Source organism: Anolis sagrei, chromosome 10 (genome assembly GCF_037176765.1).
Source record: "Anolis sagrei isolate rAnoSag1 chromosome 10, rAnoSag1.mat, whole genome shotgun sequence".
Classification (NCBI taxonomy): Eukaryota; Metazoa; Chordata; class Lepidosauria; order Squamata; family Dactyloidae; genus Anolis; species Anolis sagrei.
Window position 1 is genome coordinate 37073317 of NC_090030.1, and position 23361 is coordinate 37096677.

General features: G+C 46.9%; 1 protein-coding gene across 3 annotated transcripts in view; it reads right to left on the reverse strand.

Annotated features, from left to right (window-relative positions):
• The window catches only part of AFF2 (ALF transcription elongation factor 2), a 489804-nt gene that overhangs the window by 362017 nt on the left and 104426 nt on the right, over nt 1-23361 (reverse strand). For all 3 annotated transcript variants that reach the window (XM_067471707.1, XM_067471706.1, XM_067471705.1), the window contains exons 2-3: nt 5242-5362; nt 2791-3675 (exon numbers count right to left, since the gene is read on the reverse strand). In XM_067471707.1, coding sequence (XP_067327808.1) covers nt 2791-3675; nt 5242-5362 — 1006 coding nt within the window. The remainder of the gene's footprint in view (nt 1-2790; nt 3676-5241; nt 5363-23361) is intronic.

Below are 23361 nucleotides of genomic sequence, written 5' to 3' on the forward strand. Positions count from 1 at the left end.
CCTCCAGCAGATTTCTAACCCAAGGTAAAAATAAACAGAAACATCTGTAAAGCAATCTTGTTCAAAGCCACGCTTATTAATAAATACATTTTCCTAATAAAACGCCATCTGCGAGGAAACCTCCGCGCTTCCACTTCATCTAAACGGGCCTGTTGACGGTTTTCAGACGCTCTTCCCGGAAAACGAGGATGAGGATGCGAGGCTCTCCTGCAAAACACACCCGTCTTTGTTGCACCCTGGAAGGCTCATAAATCACGGCAAGGGATCTCTTCCTCTTGCTCATCTTTAAAGCCGTCCAGAAAATGATCGGCTCAAAACAATTACTCTAAAAGGAAGGAGAAAAGGCTTTTTTCGTGTGAGAGAATTGGCCGTCTGCAAAGACATTGCCCAGGAGACATTGCCCAGGTGCTTGATCTTTTACCATCCTTGTGGGAGGCTTCTCATGTCCCTGCATAGGAAGCTGGAGCTGACAGGTGGGAGCTCAACCCACTGACTTCTGAGTCAGCAGTCCTGCCGGCACAAGGGTTTAACCCATTGTATTGTCGAAGGCTTTCATGGCTGAAATCACTAGGTTCTTGGGGTTTTTTTCGGGCTATATGGCCATGTTCTAGAGGCATTTTATCCTGACGTTTCGCCTGCACCTCAGAAGTAGTGAGGTCTGTTGGAATTAGGAAAATGGGTTTATATATCTGTGGAATGACCAGGGTGCGACAAAGGACTCTTGTCTGCTGGAGCTAGGGGGTGAATGTTTCAACTGACCACCTTGATTAGCATATAATGGCCTGACAGTGCCTGGGGCAATCTTTTCCTGAGAGGTGATCAGATGTCCTTGTTTGTTTCCTCTCTGTTGTTGTGCTGTTGCAATTTTAAAGTTTTTTAATACTGGTAGCCAGATTTTGTTCATGTTCATGGTTTCCTCCTTTCTGTTGAAATTGCCCACATGCTTCTTGTGTATTCCAATGGCTTCTCTGTGTGGTCTGACATGGTGGTTGTGAGAGTGGTCCAGCATTTCTGTGTTCTCAAATAATATAATATGTAATAATAAATTACAACAGCAAAACAGAAGAGAGGAAACAACCAGGCACATCTTAACACCTCTCAACAAAAGATTCCCCCAGGCTCAGCCAGGCCTTCAAATGCTAAGGTCATCTCACCACGCTAAAACAGTGGATGTGGGGGCAGCTATCTAACCTTTGCCCTTAACTCCACCCCTAAACAGTTTTCTTCCAATTTAAATATTTAATCATTCCCAAAGTCCCAAAGAGCCAGAAGCTTTCTGCAAAAGCCAGAAGTTAACAGGGTAAAAGCGACATTGGACTGACAGAGAATGCCCTTTGACCAGATCATTAAATAAGTTTCCCCAACATGAAAGCATTACGTTGGCCTCTAGTTTCACGCTTGTTGGCAAGGTGTGCGTTTCTCTGAACTCTTAATTGCAAACGGTCCTGTCTAATCAATTCTCCACTATCTTCAAGGTCAGAGAGCTCATTTTCTTTGCCCTGCTGGGCCTGGTCACCCTGGGAACCAAGAGGCCCTGAGCTCCCAGAAGGAGCCTCCACCTGGAGCTCCGAAGTTTCACTATCTTTATCTACAGCCACATTCCTTGCTCTGGGGAACAGAAATGCCGTCTCTTCTTCAGAATCAACACTGTCTGCTTCATTTGTCTCACTAACCGGAACATGTTCAGAAATCTGTAACCCATCATCCTCCTCGCCCTGAGGAAACTCAGGCTCAGAGAGCTCAGGCTCAGACTGAACCACAACAGAAAGAATGGCTGGGGCCACGTCTCGTGAGATTTGGAGTGCAAACCTCCTCCCATCAGCAAGGGCACTGAAGATTAAACGTGGCTGGGTCTTTCAGCATGACAGTGATCCCAAGCACACCGCCAGGGCAACGGAGGAAGGAGTGGCCTCCCCGTGAGAAGCATTTCAAGGTCCTGGAGCGGCCTAGCCAGTCTCCAGATCTCATCCCTATAGAAAACCTTGGGAGGGAGTTGAAAGTCCACGTTGCCCAGCGACAGCCCCAAAACAGCACTGCTCTTGAGGAGATCGATCTACAAGGAGGAATGAATGGGCCAACAGACCAGCAACAGTGTGTGCCAACCTTGTGAGGACTTCCAGAAAAGGTTTGATCTCTGTCATTGCCAATAAAGTATGGAGATGAACTTTCGTTATGGACCAAATACTTATTTTACCCACAAGCATCAAGACATTACATATATTAGAAACCAACACTTTCTCATGACTTCACTCTCCAGATCATCAAAACTGGGCCACAGCCATGTGTGGCAGGGGATGACTAGTTTGCAAATAAATTAATTAAAAATCAAACAATGGGTTTTCTCATGTTGTCTCTCTTAGTTGAGGTCTACCTGTGATGTCAGTTACTGACCTCTCTCATCTTGTGAAGTGGGAGAACGTGTACAATCGGCATCTGACTAAATACTCCCCCCCCCCCCCCCACTGTACTTGGGACTAACCATGGAATTGAAGTTCCAGGTTGTTGCCCCCTGAATCCTATGCATGCTGAATCAAAAATGCAGGGCTCAATGCTGTGAAATGCAACAACGCACACTGACCGAATGCCTATTCTTCTGCGTTTCTCTCATTCTGGGACCCAACGCCGTTCTCCACACAACTTACAACACAAAAGTGAAGAGCAACACCAGACGCTGAGAAGGCTCTCCCCAAACACGCCCACGACGGCAATGGGACCACAAGGAGGTCCTTCCCCAGATACGCAGAAACAACCACCACAACAACCACAACAAAGGAGGGAAATGCCACTTACGTCACTGGCTTGAGGAAGAGTGAGCTTTGGTAGTTTATTCTTTGACCCTGGTCCGGTGGCCTTTCCGTCCAGCAGAGTCCCAAAGGATTGATGTCCGTACACACCATCCATTTCGAGAGGAGGCTTCAGCTCGGGCGAGTCGTTGGGAACCTGGTCCTGGCCGTCCATGGGCCGGACATAGGCGGTGGGCTTCTGCTGGGTCTTACAGTGAAGCCCAGGAGGGAAGTTCTGGGTGGAGAGGTTGTTGCTGGACGACAACAAAGACGTGGAGGGGAGCGGCGACCCAGGCCCGTGGCCCAGAAACTCAAGCTCCACTGGAGATTTTGCGTGGCAGGTTTCTTTGTAGGAGTGGTCGGCCCCGGCCGGCTTCGAATGGTTGTGTCTCCTGGAGTGTGAAGACGAGGGCGTTGTGTTGGCCTCCTCGCCTCCTCCGCTTTTGTGCTGCTCGCTTGGGCAGGCGTAGAGGTCCTCGTACCGGCCTGGAGGGGCCTCGTGGGAGGAAGCGCCGTGCTTGGCCCTGCTCTGCTGACCACCGGGCTGGCTTGGCTGGCCGCCATTGGCGTTGTGGCTGCCACGGGGCCAGTCCGTCCGGGACTTCCTGCTGTTTGGGTGGCCGTGCAGCAACCCGGGGTTGGAGGGCATGGAAGGCGGGGGAGGCATGGAGGCCGAGGCGTGGCCGCTGACCGGGAGAGGCGGGATCATCCGGTTCCGTTGCTCGGGGAAGAAGCTCGGCTCATTTTTGTCGACCGGGGTCTGCGGCACGGAGTTCTTTGGGATGCCGACGAGGTGACTCTGGTTAGAGTGGTTGGTCAGCAAGTCCTTCATTTCGTCGTAATTCCCCAGCGTATTCTGGACCCGGTTGGCAAGGGCATCGCCTCTGCTCGTCTACAAGAGAAGAAAAGAGACAAGAATTACGAGGGAACGCTTCTCTCAATCTGGGCGCTGAAAAGATTAACTGGGAGCAGATTGCTCGCGTTTTGGGAACACTTCCATCTCTACCTGGAGATGCCGGGGGGAGAATGTGGAATCTCCTGCCTACAAAGTAGCCAGATTTTGTTCATTTTCATAGTTTCCTCCTTTCTGTTGGAATTGTCCACATGCTTGTGTATTTCAATGGCTTCTCTGTGAATGAACAAAATCTGGCTACCAGTATTAAAAAAAACTCTAAAATTACAACAGCACAACAACGGAGAGGAAACAAACAAGGACATCTAATCGCCTCTCAACAAAAGATTGCTCCAGGCACTTCCAGGCCATCAAATGCTAATCAAGGTGGTCAGTTGAAACATTCACACCTGGCTCCAGCAGACAAGAGTCCTTTGTCCCACCCTGGTCATTCCACAGATGTATTAAACCCTTTTACCTAGTTCCAAGAGACCTCACAACCTCTAAGGATGCTTGCCATAGATGCAGGTGAAACGTCAGGAGAAAATGCTTCTAGAACATGGCCATATAGCCCGAAAAAACCTACAACAACCCAGAATAAATTCTTTGTCTCCATCCGGCCTCCTTCCACCAAACTGTACAAAGAACCGTTTGGGCAGCAGCCAAAGCGAGGCTCGGCTCGTCCCCCCAAATTAAAACAAGGAGATTCCACATTGCGCGGAAGGGACCCCGAGGAATGGTGACGCAAAGGCCCCAAACACTCGCTGGCGTGTTCTTCTCTCTCTCCTTGATTGCCGAGGCAGCATTGACGGGGAAGGGCCCCACTTGGCTGTTGCCGAACTGGCCTTCTCAGGCTCTCTGCAGATTCCTCTCTGCTCTTTCCTCTCTAACGCTTCAGGATCAGGGCAGGATCCATAATCTACTCCAGAATGCATTGTCTCCCTTCACCCTGCCTCCCTCCCTTCTGATTCACTGGAGCGTCGAGGCAGCAGGAGCCTCCTGATAGGCTCTGCTGCACCTACATTAGGAAGAAGTTCCTGACTGTGAGAGCCGTTCAGCAGTGGAACTCTCTGCCTCGGAGTGTGGTGGAAGCTCCTTCTTTGGAAGCTTTTAAACAGAGGCTGGATGGCCATCTGTCAGGGGTGATTTGAATGCAATACTCCTGCTTCTTGGCAGGATGGGGTTGGACTGGATGGCCCAAGAGGTCTCTTCCAACTCTTTGATTCTATGATTCTATGTCCAAATGCATATTGTGTTTTTACTAGTTTTCCAGGGGGTCAAATGGCGATGTAACCTTTTGCTAGTGTTCTTCTCCAGGGAAGCAACAAGGACTGGGAGCAAACCTCACCTCCCCAAGATGAGGAAACCTTGGAAAGGTGAGGTGCTTCTCCAGTTCGGGGACGGGTTCGAAAGTGTATTGTGGAAGGCCTTCATGGCCGGAATCACTGGGTTGTTGTAGGTTTTTCAGGCTGTATGGCCATGTTCCAGAAGCATCCTCTCCTGATGTTTCACCTGCATCTATGACAAGCATCCTCAGGCCAAAGAGAGCTTCAGGGGGTTCCTTACCTTGTAGGGTTCTCCAAAAAGATTAAAGCCAGATGCAAAAAGGTCTTCATCCTGTTGAACTTCTTGGTTTCGCCGCTCCCATTCCTTCCTCTTAAGCGCATTCCGGTCTTGTTCATAGTGGCTGGAATTTTGGAAAAAGAGAGAGAACGTGTCATTTTTGTGTCTGTCCAACAACGGTCATTAGGGTTTCCTTTCTAAAAAATTGCAAATCCCCAATATTGCCCAGCTAGGATTCCAGGTATCTTCATGTGGGAAAATTATTACATAAATGTCATGTTCGTTTGTGGGATTAACAGAACTCAAAAACCACGGGGCGAATTGACACCAAATTTGGACACAAGACACCTCTCAGGCCAACAAGTGACCATCACTCATAAAAACACTGGAAAATACAGCAGAAGAAGCTGAAAATGCCAAAAATCAAAAAATGCATTACAACACATGCACAGAACCACATATGTACACAAACACACATATATACAGAAATATATACAGAAACATATACACACATATATGCACACACAAAACACATACACAGAAAGGGGGAAGGAAGGAAGGAGGGAGAGAGGGAGAGAAAGAGGGAGAGAAGGAAAGAAAGAAAGGTAGAGAAGGAAGGAAGGAGAGAAAGAAATAAAAAAGTGAAATTGGGAAGGAAGGAGAGAAGGAACGAAAGCGTGAAAGAGGGAGGGAAGGAAGAAAGGAAAGAGACAAGGAAGGATGGAACCAAAGAGCAAAGGAAGCAAGAAAAGAAACAGGTAGAGAAGGAAGGAAGAAGGGAAAGAGGGAAAGAAAAAGAGGGAAGGAAGGAAAGAGGGAGGGAAGGAAGGAGGGAAAGAGGGAGAGAAAGAAAGAAGGAGAGAAAGAAGGAGGGAAGAATCATCATTCAAGAAATCCCAAGCATACTGCTTTCCAGGCTAAGATTATTCCGTGAAGCTTTCAGGCTAGTAAGCTACGTTGAACTGACGCTTTCACAGAGTTTCCAGGAGGCCTAGATACATTTCTCGCATCAAAACATTAGGCTCTCAGCATCATAAAAGCATTGCGACGACCTTTCACCGAGCTTGCCAGACGCGAACTCCGCCTGACCCGGAGATCAAGGCGAGCTTCTCAGGTCAAGTCACTATCTACACTTTCGGTATCATTGTGGGAAGGCACCTGCTCGCTATTCCCTTCGTTAAAATTCCTTTCTGGTGGAAACAGCTGTGTTGACACTGCACTGTCTGTGGGAGCCTCAGAAGCAGGCTCAGAGATTTGAGGCACAAAGAACCAGGAAGCTGAAACCGAACAGGAATCTGAATCCCACCATCCTCATCGTCAGAAAATAGCTCAGTCACAACACTGGCTTTGAATGTTTGCCATGTATATGTACATTGTAATCCGCCCTGTGTCCCTGTGGGGTGAGAAGGGTGGAATATAAATACTGTAAATAAATAAAAATAAATCAGCCTCCCCACATAAGTGGTACCTAAATTTCCTACTTGACAGATGCAACTGTCTTTCGGGCTGCAAAGGTCGACAGCAAGCTACACAAATTGGTTGGAAGCATACTCCGACCTGGGCTGGCTTTGAACTCATGATGTTCCGGTCAGTAGTGATCTTAATGCAGCTGACCCCCATTTATGGGTTTCCCCCATTGAGTCACATAGTTTCTCTCTTAAAAACAGGCATGTAAACGGAACACGCGTGCCTTTGGGAGCTGTGCATTTGTGGCATTTTCCCAAGAGAAATGGACACACCCAGAACACTTCCACGGGAGTTTTGCTTTAAGGGGGGAAGAGGAGGAGGCGGAGGAGGATCACTTTTATTATGACTCCTTTGTGTGTTTAATTAAATTCCCGCATTCTAATCCCATCTGACATAAATCATTACTAAAACATAATTATATAGTAAATAAGCACTACAGCATTTACTATCTTCTGGTAGGTTAAAAAAAGATTAATAAAAATCAAGCTTGATAATTGCTCAAATCAATGAGCGTAATTATAGCCTGGCCTTCTAGGTAGCGGAGAGAGGAAACCAACGGGAAGAGAGACTGCAAATCAGCATTTTTAATTGTTGTGTTGACAAGTCTCAGCGATCCTTTGTTTTGGGAGAGAAAACAAATGGGAAACTTGATTTCCGTGCTTGGGTTTGATATGTCAACGCGTCCTCCTGTTGTGTTGGAAAATTGCAACACGTCTGAGTCAATTTCAATTGGAAGGCCCGAACCCTGAGGGTTATCTAAACCAGCCTCATAATCCAACGTGGACCAAAAGTTCCTCCCAGATGTCCAAATGATGTCCAGAGGCACCTGTCACTTAACACAGCATATGCTGAGCTGAATAGGTTTCAACCTTGAATTAAGCAAAGTCAGGGGATGTGTTGGGACTCAGCCTGTGCTTGAACCTGTGATTGTGTTTCAGTCTCCTGATGTTTCTGTGTCCGATGTGGGTAATGAGGAGGGAAATCAGTCCCCTGTTGCTTCTGATGTGGGGGAGGCTGGGACTGAGGATGAGAGATGGAGACACTTTGGTCAATGAGTTTCAAGCAGACACTGACAGAGAGGCTTTGGTGCAAAGGGCAGATTCTCATGAGAATGTTCCTGTCAGGCCTTGGGAGGAAGGGTTACTCCCTCCGCAGATGAGCTCTCCAGATTCCAGTTTGGAAAACAGTCTCACACCTGGTAAAGTTAATGAGGAGTCAGGTAAGCAGAGTCGGCGGCTGGAGATTAGCCAGAATCGACAAGAGGCCCAATGTTTACGTAGATCCGAAAGAATTCGTCAATTAAAGTCAAAGACTGGGGAAAATGGAACCAGTTCTTGGGATTTAAGGTTTGCCTTTAGAGAATCTTGTCAGAGCAGGCATCGTTTGGAAACCAAGGACAAGCCTCATGGAATTCCTGTTCAAGTGATCTCGTTTTTATGGTTTTTTCTAGTCTTTCAACTTGACTAGCAGAATCTGGTCTGTTCTTGCTTCTTGGTTGATTCCTGTATCGATTATCAGTGCCTTGGAATATTATTTTATGCTTTCTGAACATTGCTTTTGAATGCTATGTTTGGACGCTGTATCTTCTTGTTGCCTTCGAATGCCTTATTGCCTTTTAGAATCTTATCTATCTCTACAAGCATTTATTTCTACTGGCTTTTTGGCTAAGCTTTAATAGAAAGGATTGTTCCTTCACTCAACGTGTGGTGTGTTTATAGTCAGAGGGGCTAATTCCTGTTCTGGAGTGCAACAGGATGTTCCAGAATTTCACTGGACTCCAGATCAACCCTGCACCGGGGGCAGAGTGGGCAGCAGCCTGGCTCAAAGCTGGACTGGTTTCTGTCCACACAGGCTGGTGCCACCACTCCCTTTTCGCTGTGCTCGACTTTCCCTAGACGCAGGCCTACCTCTGCAGTCACTTGGCGGCCACCAGGAGCTCCCTGCCTGGAGGGCTCTGACCTTCTGAAGTAGTGACAGGAAAGATAAGAGTAGCTGTCCAGATGGGCCAGTTTAGGTTTGGCGTGGCTGGGCAATCTGGGTTCTGCTCCCATCACTGCTGCAGATCAGGGGCAGTGCAACTGAAGGGAGATGTTGACTCTAAGATGGAATGTGTCCAGAGGAGGGCTTGTTCTCCAGACCCTTGATCATTTTAGATTCCTGCAAACAACAACAACACTTCTCTCATTCTGCCTGGGCCTCCGGCCATGGGTCTGAGACTGTAAGAGCTACAGAGCGAATCTTGGAGGGAATGATACGGGCGCTCTCCAGGGTCCCCTTTGCAGAGGCTCCACGCTATGCCCCGCGGCACAGAGCCTTGCCCCTTCGGAGTGACGTATCTCCAAGAGGGAAAACTCGAGGGTCACGGATCCCTCTCCTCATTCAAGGAGACCTGCTTGGAGTGCCGTGGCTTGCTTTGATTTCACGCACACATGGGCGCCCGCGCAGACCCCGTCTCACATGTCAGAAACTCACCTGCCAGGCACAGCCACACGCAGAGCCAAGAACAATGCCTTCTCTCATCTCTGCCGGGGGTGGAATTAATCTCCATCCGTCCCTTTCTGCTCCAGGAAGATAACCAAAGATCGGCCGCGTTTGCCTTTTCGGCGCAGCATGCCAATGTACGGGAAGATTCACACAGCGAGATATAATGAGCCATGCGCCGTGTTGTGCTGGAGCTTTTGCGCCATGGAACGTCACGGAAGCCGCAACCACTAATTTGGAGCCCTGCCTAATTAAGACCACAGCTCTCTATTTAGCCTCTTGCTATACCTACCGCAGCTTTATAATCACACGCACCTCTTTCAAGTGTTCTAAGTGCAGACGGTTGGGTTTGAACCCAAAAGGCATCCAAAGGCGAGAAAGGAGCGCTTGATGTCTCTATTCTCGTGTTCATATTGAAACAGAAAATGCTCAAACTGGGATTTCATGTTCCAGTTGGAGCCGTGTTCAGGATCGGGTCAGTTACTTTACGTGTATATACTTCACACTGAAGATCCATGACTGTGGCTATTTTAATCTTAGGTGTAATCCTAGGCTTTTTTTTTTTGTTTTCAGAAAAAAAATAGTGCACGAAATACAATAGTTTTTGCACACATAATTGGTTTTATTGATATTCTACCTTTCTCCCAATGTGACATTCAAAGCCTCGAACAAAGTACATTTTGACATTGAGTGTTTTCACTCTTTGCAGCTAAAAGACATTATTTCTGTGTATTGTCGAAGGCTTTCATGGCCGGAATCACTGGGTTGTTGTAGGTTTTTTCGGGCTATATGGCCATGTTCTAGAGGCATTCTCTCCTGACGTTTCGCCTGCATCTATGGCAAGCATCCTCAGAGGGATTGAGGTCTGTTGGAACTAGGAAAACGGGGTTTATATATCTGTGGAATGACCAGGGTGGGGCAAAGGACTCTTGTCTGCTGGTGCTAGGTGTGAATGTTTCAACTGACCACCTTGAATAGCATTTGATGGCCTGGCAGTGCCTGGGGCAATCTTTTGTTGAGAGGTGATATGATGTGCCTGATTGTTTACTCTCTGTTGTTGTGCTGTTCTAATTTTAGAGTTTTTAAATACTGGTAGCCAGATTTTGTTCATTTTCATGGTCTCCTCCTTTCTGTTGACATTGTCCACATGCTTCTTGTGGATTTTAATGGCTTCTCTGTGTAGCCTGACATGGTGGTTGCTGAAGAGGTCCAGCATTTCTGTGTTCTCAAATCATATGCTGTGTCCAGGTTGGTTCCTCAGGTGCTCTGCTGACTTCTCTGGTTGGAGTAGTCTGCACTGCCTTTCATGTTCCTAGATTTGTGTGTTGGACAATGCTGCTACTGCGTGTGGTGGTCCCTCTGGAGACATCTTGTCCACAGCATGGTACATGGTAGACTCCTGCAGAAGCGAGAAGATCCCTCTTGTCCTTGGCTGAACCGAGCATTGGTTGGATTTTCTTGGTGGGTCTGGAGATGGTTTGTATGTTGTATTTCCTCCTCAGCTTCCCTCTGCGGTCAGTGGTTCCCTTGATGTCTGGCAAGGACACTTTTCCTCTGGGTGGACCTTCGTCTTTACTCTCGTGGCTTCTTCTCGGTGGTCTTGCAGCTCTTCTGACGTCTGAGGTGGAGTCTCCCTTGGCCTGGAGAGCCCAGTTGAGGTGGTCCAGTCCATCTTGGAGGAGGTGGGCTTCGCAGATTCTTCTTGCACGGTCTGCCAAGGCTTTCATGGGGCTTCTTTTTGGACTTGGGTGATGGTTGGAGTTTTTGTGTAGATATTAGGCCTGGGTAACAACAGAAAAATTTGTTTCTAAAATCGATTCGTTTTTTGGGTTTTTTTGCGTTTCGATATTTAAAAGAATTCCGAAATTTTCCTTAAAAAAAGTTCGATATTTATGAAATTTCGTAAATGGTAAAAAAATTACAAAACAATAACGAAACAATAACGAATCGATTTGTTAATGGCGGCTGCGATCACGCAATACGCTAAAAAAACTTCTGAAGCTTCCCTCTCCCTCTGTTGTTGACTGTTGGTGTGATATTATATATTTTTTTTCACTAATTAAACAAAAAACAACTATAAAACTTGCCCCAGACATGCGGAAATAATAACAAAACAACCTCAAACCAATAACGAAACGAATACATAACGAAATACGAAGCATTTACGAAACGAATTGAAAAATTCGTTTCGTTTTTAAGTTGCTCCAGAATGGTTCGTTATCGCTTCGTTAACAAAAAAATAACGAATTTTTAACGAATTATGAATTAACGAAACGAAACTGCCCAGCCCTAGTAGATATCTATCTGTGCAGACCGTGCAAAAAGAATCTGCAAATTAAACTCAAAAATTACAACAGCACAACAACAGAGAGGAAACAAACAAGGACATCTAATCACCTCTCAACAAAAGTTTGCTCCAGGCACTGTCAGGCCATTATATGCTAATCGAAGTGGTCAGTTGAAACATTCACGCCTGGCTCCAGCAGACAAGAGTCCTTTGTCCCACCCTGGTCATTCCACAGATATATAAACCCATTTTCCTAGTTCCTTTAAGCCAGCTTGGGCCCAATGTCAAAAGGGAAGAGAAGCTAATTACAGGTGGAAGAGAAACTAATTACAGAACAACTCCCCATATCTGCAGGACTAGTTCCCACGGATTCATTAATTTATTTATTTATTAATTTTCAGTATTGATATTCCGCCCTTCTCCTCACCTCGCAAGGGACTCAGGGCGGATTACAATGCGCATATACATGGCAATCATTCAATGCCATAGACACACAAGCAGAAGACACTTCCATCTTGTCTTTACTAATGATATAATATAGTATATTGTATATACATATCAAGTTTATAATATTATAATGTAATACAATATAATACTTGTAATAATACTTCAATATTATAATTATAATTATATAATTACATTACATGTAATATTACTAATAATATTACAATATAATGGTATAGTGCAGTGTTTCTCAACCTGGGGGTCGGGACCCCTGGAGCGGTCGTGAGCAGGTGTCAGAGGGGTCGCCAAAGACCATTAGAAAACACAGTATTTGTTGTTGGTCATACCTGCAAAGTTTGGTCCAATTCTATCATTGGTGGGGTTCAGAATGCTCTTTGAGTGTAGGTGAACTATAAATCCCAGCAACTACAACTCACAAATGTCAAGGTCTATTCCCCCCAAACTCCACCAGTGTTCACATTTGGGCAGATTGAGTATTTGTGCCAAGTTTGGTCCCATTCCATCATTGTTTGAGTCCACAAGGCTCTAGCTGGAGGTAGGTGAACTACAACTCCAAAACTCAAGGTCAATGCCCACCAAACCCCTCCAGTATTTTTTGTTGGTTGTGGGAGTTCTGTGTGCCAAGTTTGGTTCAGTCCACTCATTGGTGGAGTTCAGAATTCTCTTTAATTGTAGGTGAACTATAAATCCCAGCAACTACAACTCCCAAATGACAAAATCAATTCTCCCTCCAACCACACCAGTATTCAAATTTGGGCATATTGGGTAAGGTAAGGTAAAATTTTTCCCCTGATATTAAGTCCAGTCGTGTCCAACCCTGGGGGTTGGTGCTCAGCTTCTAGGCCAAAGAGCCGGGGTTGTCCATAGACACCTCCGAGGTCATGTGGCCGGCATGACTGCCGTTATTGGGTATTTGTGCCAAATTTGGTCCAGTAAATGAAAATACATCCTGCATTTCAGATATTTACATTATGATTCATAACAGGAACACAATTAACGTTAGGAAGTAGCAACGATAACAATTTTTTGGTTGGGGGTCACCACAACATGGGGCGCTGTATAAAGGGGTCACAGCATTAGGAAGGTTGAGAAACACTGGTATAGTGCAATATATACTGATATTGTACTATGCTAATAATATAATATATTGTATGAAAATATATATTGTAAGCCGCTCTGAGTCCCCTTCGGGGTGAGAAGGGCGGCATAGAAATGCCGTGAATAAATCATAAATAAATAAATAATGTATATAGACAGAAGGCAAAAGGAAGAGGGGCTGACCAAGGGCAAGATGGATGGACGGCATCCTTGAAGTGACTGGACTGACCTTGAAGGAGCTGGGGGTGGTGACGGCCGACAGGGAGCTTTGGTGTGGGCTGGTCCATGAGGTCACGAAGAGTCGGAGACGACTGAACGAATGAACAACAACAACAACATAGACAGACACTCAGAGGCTATTTAACATTCCAGCTTCTGGCCACCAGGGGAGCTGTTGCTTCCTCATTCTTTGCATACTTCCTGGAGATTTTTATGGCCTCAGTTAAATTAGCCTCCCCACAAAGTGGTACCTAAATTTCCTACTTGTAACTGTCTTTTCGTCTGCAAAGATCGACAGCAAGCTACACAATGGTGGGAAGCTCACTCCAACCCGGGCTGGCTTCAAACTCATGACCTTCCGGTCAGTAGTGATCTTAATGATCTGACTCCCAGCCAGCTGTGCCACATGGATCCACTTCTGATGAAATGGATCAACGAAACATAGATCCTCCAGCACGACTTATTGTACTCCTGGCCCAGAAGTCCTTCATTTCAGTAGGATCCACTATTTCCCAGGGTTTCACACATGAGTTCGAAACCAGCCCGGGTCGGAGTGAGCTTCCGAGCATTGTGTAGACATCGGGATGGGTTCCATTGGCGAAGGCAGTGCTTCCCTTCATTCCTGTTCCATTTGACCCTCAACACGTGAAGAGTGTTTGCATTGAAGAGTTGAGACACCCAAACATCAGGTCGGAAGGTTTGGAGTCTCTCCGCAAAACAATCTGCATTCGGCACCATCTGGAAATTAGCGTTGACAACAAACTTATCAATTCAGCTGATGGCAACCAACAGATCTGAGGCAATTAACAAATATTTGCCCCCCCCCCCCCCCCGCGGCTGCCGCCCAGTTTTAATTCATTACAGCAAATTAAACATTTCTTTCCCACTTGAAAGTGTTGAAGTGGCACATTTAAAGGCGGGAGATGTGCGCGCATTATTATGAATGGCTGCTTTGAAAGGGATCGTTCTTCAGCAGAACAAAAACACAGTGCTAACTGTAACCACTTCTCATTAATTATGATAACAGTGGCATGTTGGTGTAGAAAGTGAGGCGCCCGCACTGAAACGCAACCAGCACAGCTCTTCTTTCTATGGCAGTTGAGCATCTCGGGCAGCCATGAGCACAGGGTGGCCCGTGGGCTGAACGTGGCCCATGGGACCCCAGGGGTGCAAAAATACATTTCTCCAACATGATCTCTGACATATATGAAAGACATTCCCATCATGTTCAGAGTTGTTGTTGTTCATTTGTTCAGTCGTTTCCGACTCTTGGTGACCTCATGGACCAGCCCACGCCAGAGCTCCCTGTCGGCCGTCACCACCCCCAGCTCCTTCAAGGTGAATCCAGGCACTTCAAGGATGCCGTCCATCCACCTTGCCCTTGGTCGGCCCCTCTTCCTGTTACCTTCCACTTTCCCCAGCATCATTCCCTTCTCTAGGCTTTGCTGTCTCCTCATGATATGGCATTCAAAGGACTTCCACTTTGTCTCTCGTCTCCTTCCCTCCAGTGAGCAGCCGGACTCTCTTTCCTGGAGGATGGACTGGTTGGATCTTCTCGCAGTCCAAGGCACTCTCAGAACTTTCCTCCAACACCACAGCTCAAAAGCATCGATCTTCCTTCGCTCAGCCTTCCTTCTGGTCCAGCTCTCACATCCGTAGGTGACTCCAGGGAAGACCATGGCTTTGACTAGGCAATGGATCTTGGTTGCCAGTGTGATGTCTCTACTCTTTACTATTTTATCGAGCCTGGACATTGCTCTCCTCCCAAGAAGGAAGCGTCTCCTGATGTCCTGGCCACAGTCTGCGTCTGCACTCATCTTCCCACCTAGAAATACAAACCCTGTCACGGCCTCCATGTTTTCTCCCTCTATTTCCCAGTTGTCAATCATTCTTGTTGCCATAATCTTGGTTTTTTTGATGTTTAGCTGCAACCCGGCTTTTGCGCTTTCTTCTTCCACCTTGATTAGAAGGCTCCTCAGCTCCTCCTCACTTTCGGCCATCAAAGTGGGGTCATCTGCATATCTAACGCTGTTAATGTTTCTTCCAGCCATTTTCACCCCAGCCTTACATTCGTCCAGCCCTGCACACCGCATCTTCTCACTGCAGGAGGAGATGTAGGTCAAGAATGCGCACTGGGATTGTGGTGCAGCTGGCTGAGTGTCAGCTGCATTAAGATCACTCTGACCATGAGTTCGAAGCCAGCCCAGGTTGGAGTGGGTTTCCAACCAATTGTGTAGCCTGTTGTCGACCTTTGCAACCCGAAAGATAGTTGCATCTGTCAAGTAGGAAAATTAGGTACCACCTTAAAGTGTGGGGAGGCTAAATTAACTGATTTATGAGGCCCTAAAGAGGACTCCAGCAAAGCATTCCAGCGGGGAAGCATGCGGGGAATGCGGAAGTGCTTCAACAGCCTTGGTTGGAGTGGGTTTCCAACCAATTGTGTGTAGCCTGTTGTCAACCGTTGCAACCCGAAAGACAGTTGCATCTGTCAAGTAGGAAAATTAGGTACCACCTTAAAGTGTGGGGAGGCTAAATTAACTGATTTATGAGGCCATAAAGAAGACTCCAGCAAAGCATTCCAGTGGGGAAGCATGCGGGGAATGCGGAAGTGCGTCATCAGTGTCGCAGATGGACGAGGAAAGCGACAGCTCCCCTGGCAGCCAGAAAAAGTTAAGTAGCCTCTGTGTATGTCTGTATATGTTTGTATGTCAAAAATTGGCATTGAATCTTTGCCATATATGTGTACACTGTAATCCGCCCTGAGTCCCCTGCGGGGTGAGGAGAAGGGCAGAATATAAAAGCTGTAAATAAATAAATAAGAAATAAATAAGAATAAGGCTCCACAGTCACCTACAGACCCCACCCCCAGGACACCCATCTTGGAAGACTATCCTACTCGGCCGACGAGGGATCGCCTAAGTAAGGGTAGTTCAGTATCTTAGTCATTTGGGCAATTTCTTGGGAAGGGAAGATGAATAACGTTGCTGCTTTCAGCGCTGAGTTGGCTTTCCTGGGGCAGCCCAGCTGTTATCTCATCCAAGGCAATGGGCCGGGGGGGTGGGGGGGGGGGTGGGAGAGAGAGTCACTCACGGCTGTTATAGCAATTTGCATGTCATTATCTCCCCCTCTTGCAAAATCACGTTTCGCATCTACCATTTCCCCATTTCCACAATTCCAACGTTTTAATTCATGATTTCAGCTCATGATGTCAAGCCAGGAGGTCAATTCCGGGTGAATCTCTCCAGTGGCAACGCAGGTGCGGAATGCATTACGAGGAAACCCAAAGAAGGGAGGGAAGCTTGGCCACATTAACCCAGACACGAGGAAGGAGGGAGGAAGGAAGGATTGCAATAAGAACGCCTTGGACGACTCCGGAGGGGCTTCTCTCCCCTTCCCCTCTTCCCACAGACATATTAATAAGGGAGTTTTCAAGCCGCTGGAAGTCTGAACAGAGCCGATAGGAATCACTGCCTGTCAAGGGGGCTCCGAGATATGAAAGGTCTCACTTAAGGATGATGAGATGACCCCCTAATGCAGTGGTTCTCAACCTTCCTAATGCCATTGTCATCGAGGGCAGTGGAGGCCCGCCTTCAAGTTGGTTTGACCCGCAGCGGAGAGTTCCGCAGTTCCTAGAAGTCACAATTGGGACAAACTGATGAAATGTGCCCCAACAGACAGCTCAAACTAGGACTGCACTCAGCCTCTGTGCCTTTCTATCACTTTCCCCCAAGCCCTAGCATTGTAGCTATTCCCCTAATAAAAAAGGTAAAGGTAGTCCCCTGACATTAAGTCCAGTCATGTCTGACTCTGGGGGCTGGTACTCATCTCCATTTCGAAGAGCCAGCGTTGTCCGTAGACACCTCCAAGGTCATGTGGCTGGCATGACTGCATGGAGCGCTGTACCTCTAATAAAGGTAATTGAAATTGCAACTTTTAACTTTTCCGCTTGATATCTTGTGTCTCTCCCTGCCTGAACTATCAACTTGCATGAAAATAACCTTTTCCAGGCTCCGGGGAACCGCGGGCCTGCCCGGAATGCTTCTCTGGCGTTCCGGGGACGCCGAATCTGCATTGTTTGAAACCGCGGATACGGAGTTTCTCCTTTCGGATCTCGGTATCCACAAAATCATAAAATGGTGGATCGGCTCCATTTTAATGTCATATTTTTCTGTACTAAATTCTAAACCTATCTGCTATCTCGCTTTTCTTATTTTGGATCCCAACGCCAGGGAAATAACCTCTCTAGTTTTGAGAATATATTTTATTAGAAACAGCTGATTATCACCGTGACCCCTTTAATACATTGACTCATATTGTGGTGACCCCCAACCATCAAATGATTATCGTTGCTACTTCCTGATTGTAATTGTGTTCCTGTTATGAATCATAATGTAAATATCTGAAATGCAGGATGTATTTTCATTCACTGGACCAAATTTGGCACAAATACCCAATAATGGCAGTCATGCCGGCCACATGACCTTGGAGGTGTCTATGGACAACACTGGCTCTTTGGCCTAGAAACTGAGCACCAACCCCCAGGGTTGGACACGACTGGACTTAATGTCAGGGGAAAACTTTTACCTTACCTTACCCAATATGCCAAAATTTGAATACTGGTGTGGTTGGAGGGAGAATTGATTTTGTCATTTGTGAGTTGTACTTGCTGAGATGTATAGTTCACCTACAATCAAAGAGCATTCTGAACTCTACCAATGAGGGAACCGAACCAAACTTGGCACACAGAACTCCCACGACCAACAAAAAATACTGGAGGGGGGTTGGTGGGCATTGACCTTGAGTTTGGGAGTTGTAGTTCACCTACATCTAGAGAGTGCTGTGAACTCAAACAATGATGGAATTGGACCAAACTTGGCACAAATACTCCATATGCCCAAATGTGAACACTGGTGGAGTTTGGGGGAAATAGACTTTGACATTTGTAAGTTGTAGTTGCTGGGATTTATAGTTCACCTACAATCAAAGAGCATTCTGAACCCCACCCATGACAGAATTGGACCAAACTTTCCAGATATGATCAATAAAAAATACTGTGTTTTCTAATGGTCTTTGGCGACCCCTCTGACACCTGCTCACGACCCCTCCATGGGTCCCGACCCCCAGGTTGAGAAACACTGCCCTAATGCAGCCACCACTGGAATTCAGCACAGAAGTTGCAGGCAGATGAAGCTGAGTCTACTGAAAAATGGGTTGCTGTGAGTTTTCTGGGCTACCCAGCCATGTTCCAGAAGCATTTTCTCATGACGTTTCACCCACATTGACAGCAGGCATCCTCAGAAGTTGTGACTTCACAGACTTCACAACTGTCGCACCTCAGGATAGATTCACCTTGCTCAGAACACCACACACAATCCGAGGCTGTAGGTTTTGTAGTTTATTAAAGAAGAGGCAAAGTCTTTTAAACACAAAAGGAAAGTTGCAAAAGTTCAAGAGCCAAACAGAGTCTTAAATGCAAAGGCAGAATTTCCAAAGTCCAATAACATGAAGTATAATCCATAAGCAATGATCAAACAAGATTCCATGGCAGCATGACAGAGTCCAAAAAGCCAAGATCCAAATCCAAGTCCCAAGAAGCCAAAAGCATGGCCCAAAAGCCCAGGCAATCCAAAGAAGTTATCAGGGTGCTCACTGAAGTTGCACTGACAAAAGGTTGCCTTCAATCAGCTCACTAAATATACTTTCCCAACAGGAAAGCATTCCTCTGACCTCTAACCTCTCTCTTGTTTGCAAGCCTTGTAGTACAGTGAACCCTAAATTGCAAGCGATCCTCCCTACCGAGATCTGCAGAGCCTTCAAGGACGAATAACTCATTATCCCGGAGCTGGGAATCGTCAGCCTGAGAATCGGCAGGCAGAGCGCTCACAGGCTGGCTCGCCTCCTCCACCTGCACCTGGGAAGTGTCACTAAGATCAGAAACATCTTTTAAGACAACACCCCTTCCCATGGGAAACTGGAACTCCTCGTCTTCCGCATCAACATTGTCTCTATCAACAATAGGAATGTGTTCAGGAATCTGAAACCCATCATCCTCTTCCTGCTCTTCCTGAGGCTCCAGCTGAGCCACAACAACCTCTGAGGGTGCTTGTCATAGATGTGGGCAAAAAGTCAGGAGAGAATGCTTCTGGAGCATGGCCAGGCAGGCCAGACAACACACAGCAACCCTGGGATTCTGGCCATGAAAGCCTTTGACAACACACAAAAGTGTCACCGTTTAAGAGATCAGCATTGCCTATGAAAAATCCTGCAAATCTCTTGGGAAGGCAGGCGGGCAAATGTCAGCATGCTGGAAGAAGCAAAGATCATCAGCATTGAAGCGATGGTCCTCTGTCATCAGCTCCGCTGGACCAGCCATGTTGTCCGGATGCCCGACCACCATCTCCCAAAGCAGTTGCTCTACTCCAAACTCAAGAACTGTACTGTGGCATAGACACTGAGAACTAGGAAGCCCTGGCCCTTGAGCGCTCCAGCTGGAGGTCAGCTGTGACCAGCAGTGCTGCAGAATTTGAAGATGCACGAATGGAGAGCAAAAGAGAGAAACGTGCCAAGAGGAAGAAGGCACGTCAAGCCAACCCTGACCGGGAAGGGACTGCCTTCCACCTGGAAACCGATGCCCTCAATGCGGAAGGGAGAAGATGCGGGTCAAGAATTGGGCTCCACAGTCACTTACGGACACACTGCCAGGATATTACACTTGGAGGACCATCATCCTCGGACTACGAGGGATCGCCTAAGTAAGTAAGCATACTCGAGTATATATGGCAATTTCAAGAGTAACAAATTAAAGCAACCCAAATGTTCATTGTTACTCAACAATTACTTTAGAGACGTTTTTGTGAAACTATGAATGAATTTAGGCCCCTTATTTTTCAACAACGCAGCTTTCCATCTCTGGCTGAGCAAAACGACGTTTCCTTGCGTTTTTATTCACCTGCAGCTTTTAGAAGGTTCAGCCCGTTGAAAAATATCAATGAATCACGGTGGCATTAAATCTCCATTATGGGACGCATACCACGCTGCCTTTGGAATTATATTCTGGGAACTCATTTGGCTCAATTACTGATAAGCCGCTCTTTTCCCCCGGACAAGCGAGTCCATTCATCTCTTATCTCCTGTCCATGGCAGAGGGTCTTGGGTCTGCTTCGCAAGAGTTCACAACCGCAGCAGAGACACACACACACACCCGGTTAGAACGTGAGAAGATCCAAAGATCTGGATTCCAAAAAACACACCAAGGCTGCTAGGCTTCCTCACCCAAGGAAGGAAGGCCTCCAGCTGCACAATAAAGCAGATTTATAGCGCTGTTCCCGTGTCCCAATGGCCAGGAGAGGCTCCCGTGGGGCATGGCTTCCCACGGCAGAACGTGGTGCGCACTCTCTGAAGTGGGTCCCCTTTGTACTTGAGATTGATTTGGACTACTGCAATGCACTCTACGTGGGGCTACCCTTGAAAACGGCCCGGAAATTTCAATTGGTTCAGTGAGCAGTGGCCAGGATGTTAACTAGTGCTCCTTACAGGGAGCAGTCAACCCTCCTATTCAAGGAGCTCCATTGGCTGCCATTCATTTTCCGGTCCCAGTTCAAGCTGCAGGTGCTTACCTACAAAGCCCTAAACGCCTACCTGCGTGACCACATTTCTATGTACAAACCCACACGATTTCTTTGATCATCTGGAGAGGCTCTGCTCGCTCTCCCACCTCCATCACAAGCGCGATTGGTGGGGATGAGGAACAGGGCCTTCTCGGTGGTGGCCCCTCGTCTCTGGAACTCACTCCCTAAGGACATCAGGCATGCCCCAACACTGGCAGTCTTTAGAAGGAGCCTGAAAACGTGGTTGTTTCAGTGTGCCTTCCCAGAATAAGAAAACTCCGAGCAATATATCCCTAAACGCTCTTTATTAGTGATTTAAAATTGTCAGGTTGGGATCCTGGCCTCAGCTTCTCTATTCTAGAGAGAGACCTGGCCTCATTTTTGCTATTCTAGAGACAGACCATCAGATAGATAGATAAACGGACAGGTAAATAGATAGATGGCTCTACCTACACGACCACATCTCTGTGTACAAACCCACACAATCTCTTTGATCATCTGGAGAGGCCCTACTTACGATCCCACCTGCATCGCAAGCATGACTGGAGGAGACGAGGGACAGGGCCTTCTCGGTGGTGGCCCCTCAACTCTGGAACTCGCTCCCCAAGGATATTAGACATGCCCCAACTCTGGCAGTCTTCAGGAGGAGCCTGAAAACAAGGTTGTTCCAGTGTGCCTTCCCAGAATAAGGAAACTCCCAGCAATATGTCTCACGGTAGTTTTTACATAGTGTTCTTTTAAAGCTGTTTTTGTAATTGTGATATATGATATTTTAATGAGTGTATAATGTTTTTATGGTTGGAAACCGGGCTGGGTCCCTCAATGAGGTTGAGAAGTTCGGTATAGAAAACTTTGAAATAAATAAACAAATAAATTACGCACTTTATTAGTGATCTAAGACTGCCTGCACATTTCACTCCTTTCCAAAACTTCTATCCCAGTTCCATGTCACCTTGTCATGCCCAGCATTATTTTTAAAAAAAAATAATTATTACATTTGGCCCCGCCATAGGTTTTTAAATGCGTCGTGTTACTGTTAATGTTTATTGCTTTTTTTTGCTTATGAGTTATTTATTGTTTTGTATTATTGTTGTTATTTTTTATTGTTATATTGTGGGCTCGGCCTCATGTAAGCCGCACCGAGTCCCTTGGGGAGATGGTAGCGGGGTACAAATAAAGTATTATTATTATTATTATTACTATTATTATTATTATTATTATTATTATTATTATTGGCCTCATGTAAGCCGCACTGAGTCCCTTGGGAAGATGGTAGCGGGTACAAATAATAATAATAATTATTATTATTATTATTATTATTATTATTATTTCACACAGGCCAAAGGTTCTCTCTACCTGCCCATATCTATGGCAGGTGGCTAAGAGCACTACAACTTATATCTTGGCCTGGAAACAGGAGGAGACGCACTGCCGGAAAGGAGCAGCCAGACCCAACAGCCTTGTTCCTCCCTCGCAAGCCTCCCTCCAAACTCCTTGGAAATTCAGAGTGGATGGCAGTGTCCGGCTGCGGCATCTTTCTTCCAGACACGCCAGGTTGGAGTGCTCTCTTCTTTCCGGCAGCCTCTCCCAACGGGCACATGAAACATGTCAGCGGAGCTCATTATCACCGATAGCCCAGAGAGCGCATGCCGCACCCCGCTGGCAGACCGCAGGGCTCCCCGAAAGCGTGCAAAAGATGCCACCAGAGAACAGAGATGGGCTTCTTTGAGGTGGGAGATGGAAGGCGCCTGGACACCTCCACAGCCCAGGGATCCGCTTAATTTGTGCAAATGGGCAAAGCCGAGTGGAGCTTAGAATCCTAGAATCCAAGAGTTGGAAGAGACCTCGTGGGCCATCATCCAGTCCAACCTCATTCTGTCAAGAAGCAGGAATATTGCATTCAAATCATACCTGACAGATGGCCATCCAGCCTGTGTTCAAAAGCTTCCAAAGAACGAGCCTCCACCACACTCCGGGGCAGAGAGTTCCACTGCTGAACGGTTCTCACAGTCAGGAAGTTCTTCCTCATGTTCAGGTGGAATCTCCTCTCTTGTAGTTTGAAGCCATTCTTCCCTTGCGTCCTCGTCTCCAAGGAGGCAGAAAACCAGCTTGCTCCCTCCTCCTCCTCCCTGTGGCTTCCTCTCACATATTTATACATGGCTCTCATATCTCCTCTCCGCCTTCTCCAGGCTAAACATGCCCAGCTCCTTAAGCCGCTCCTCATAGGGCTTGTTCTCCAGACCCTTGATCATTTGAGTCGCCCTCCTCTGGACACATTCCAGCTTGTCAATATCTCTCTTCAATTGTGGTGCCCAGAATTGGACACAATATTCCAGGTAAAGTGGTCTAACCAAGGCAGGAGAGAGCATGGGGAGCATGACTTCCCTGGATCTAGACACTAGGCTCCTGTTGATGCAGGCCAACATCCCATTGGCTTTTTTTTTGCTGCCACATCACATTCCTGGCTCATGTTTAACTTGTTATCCACGAAGATCTTTT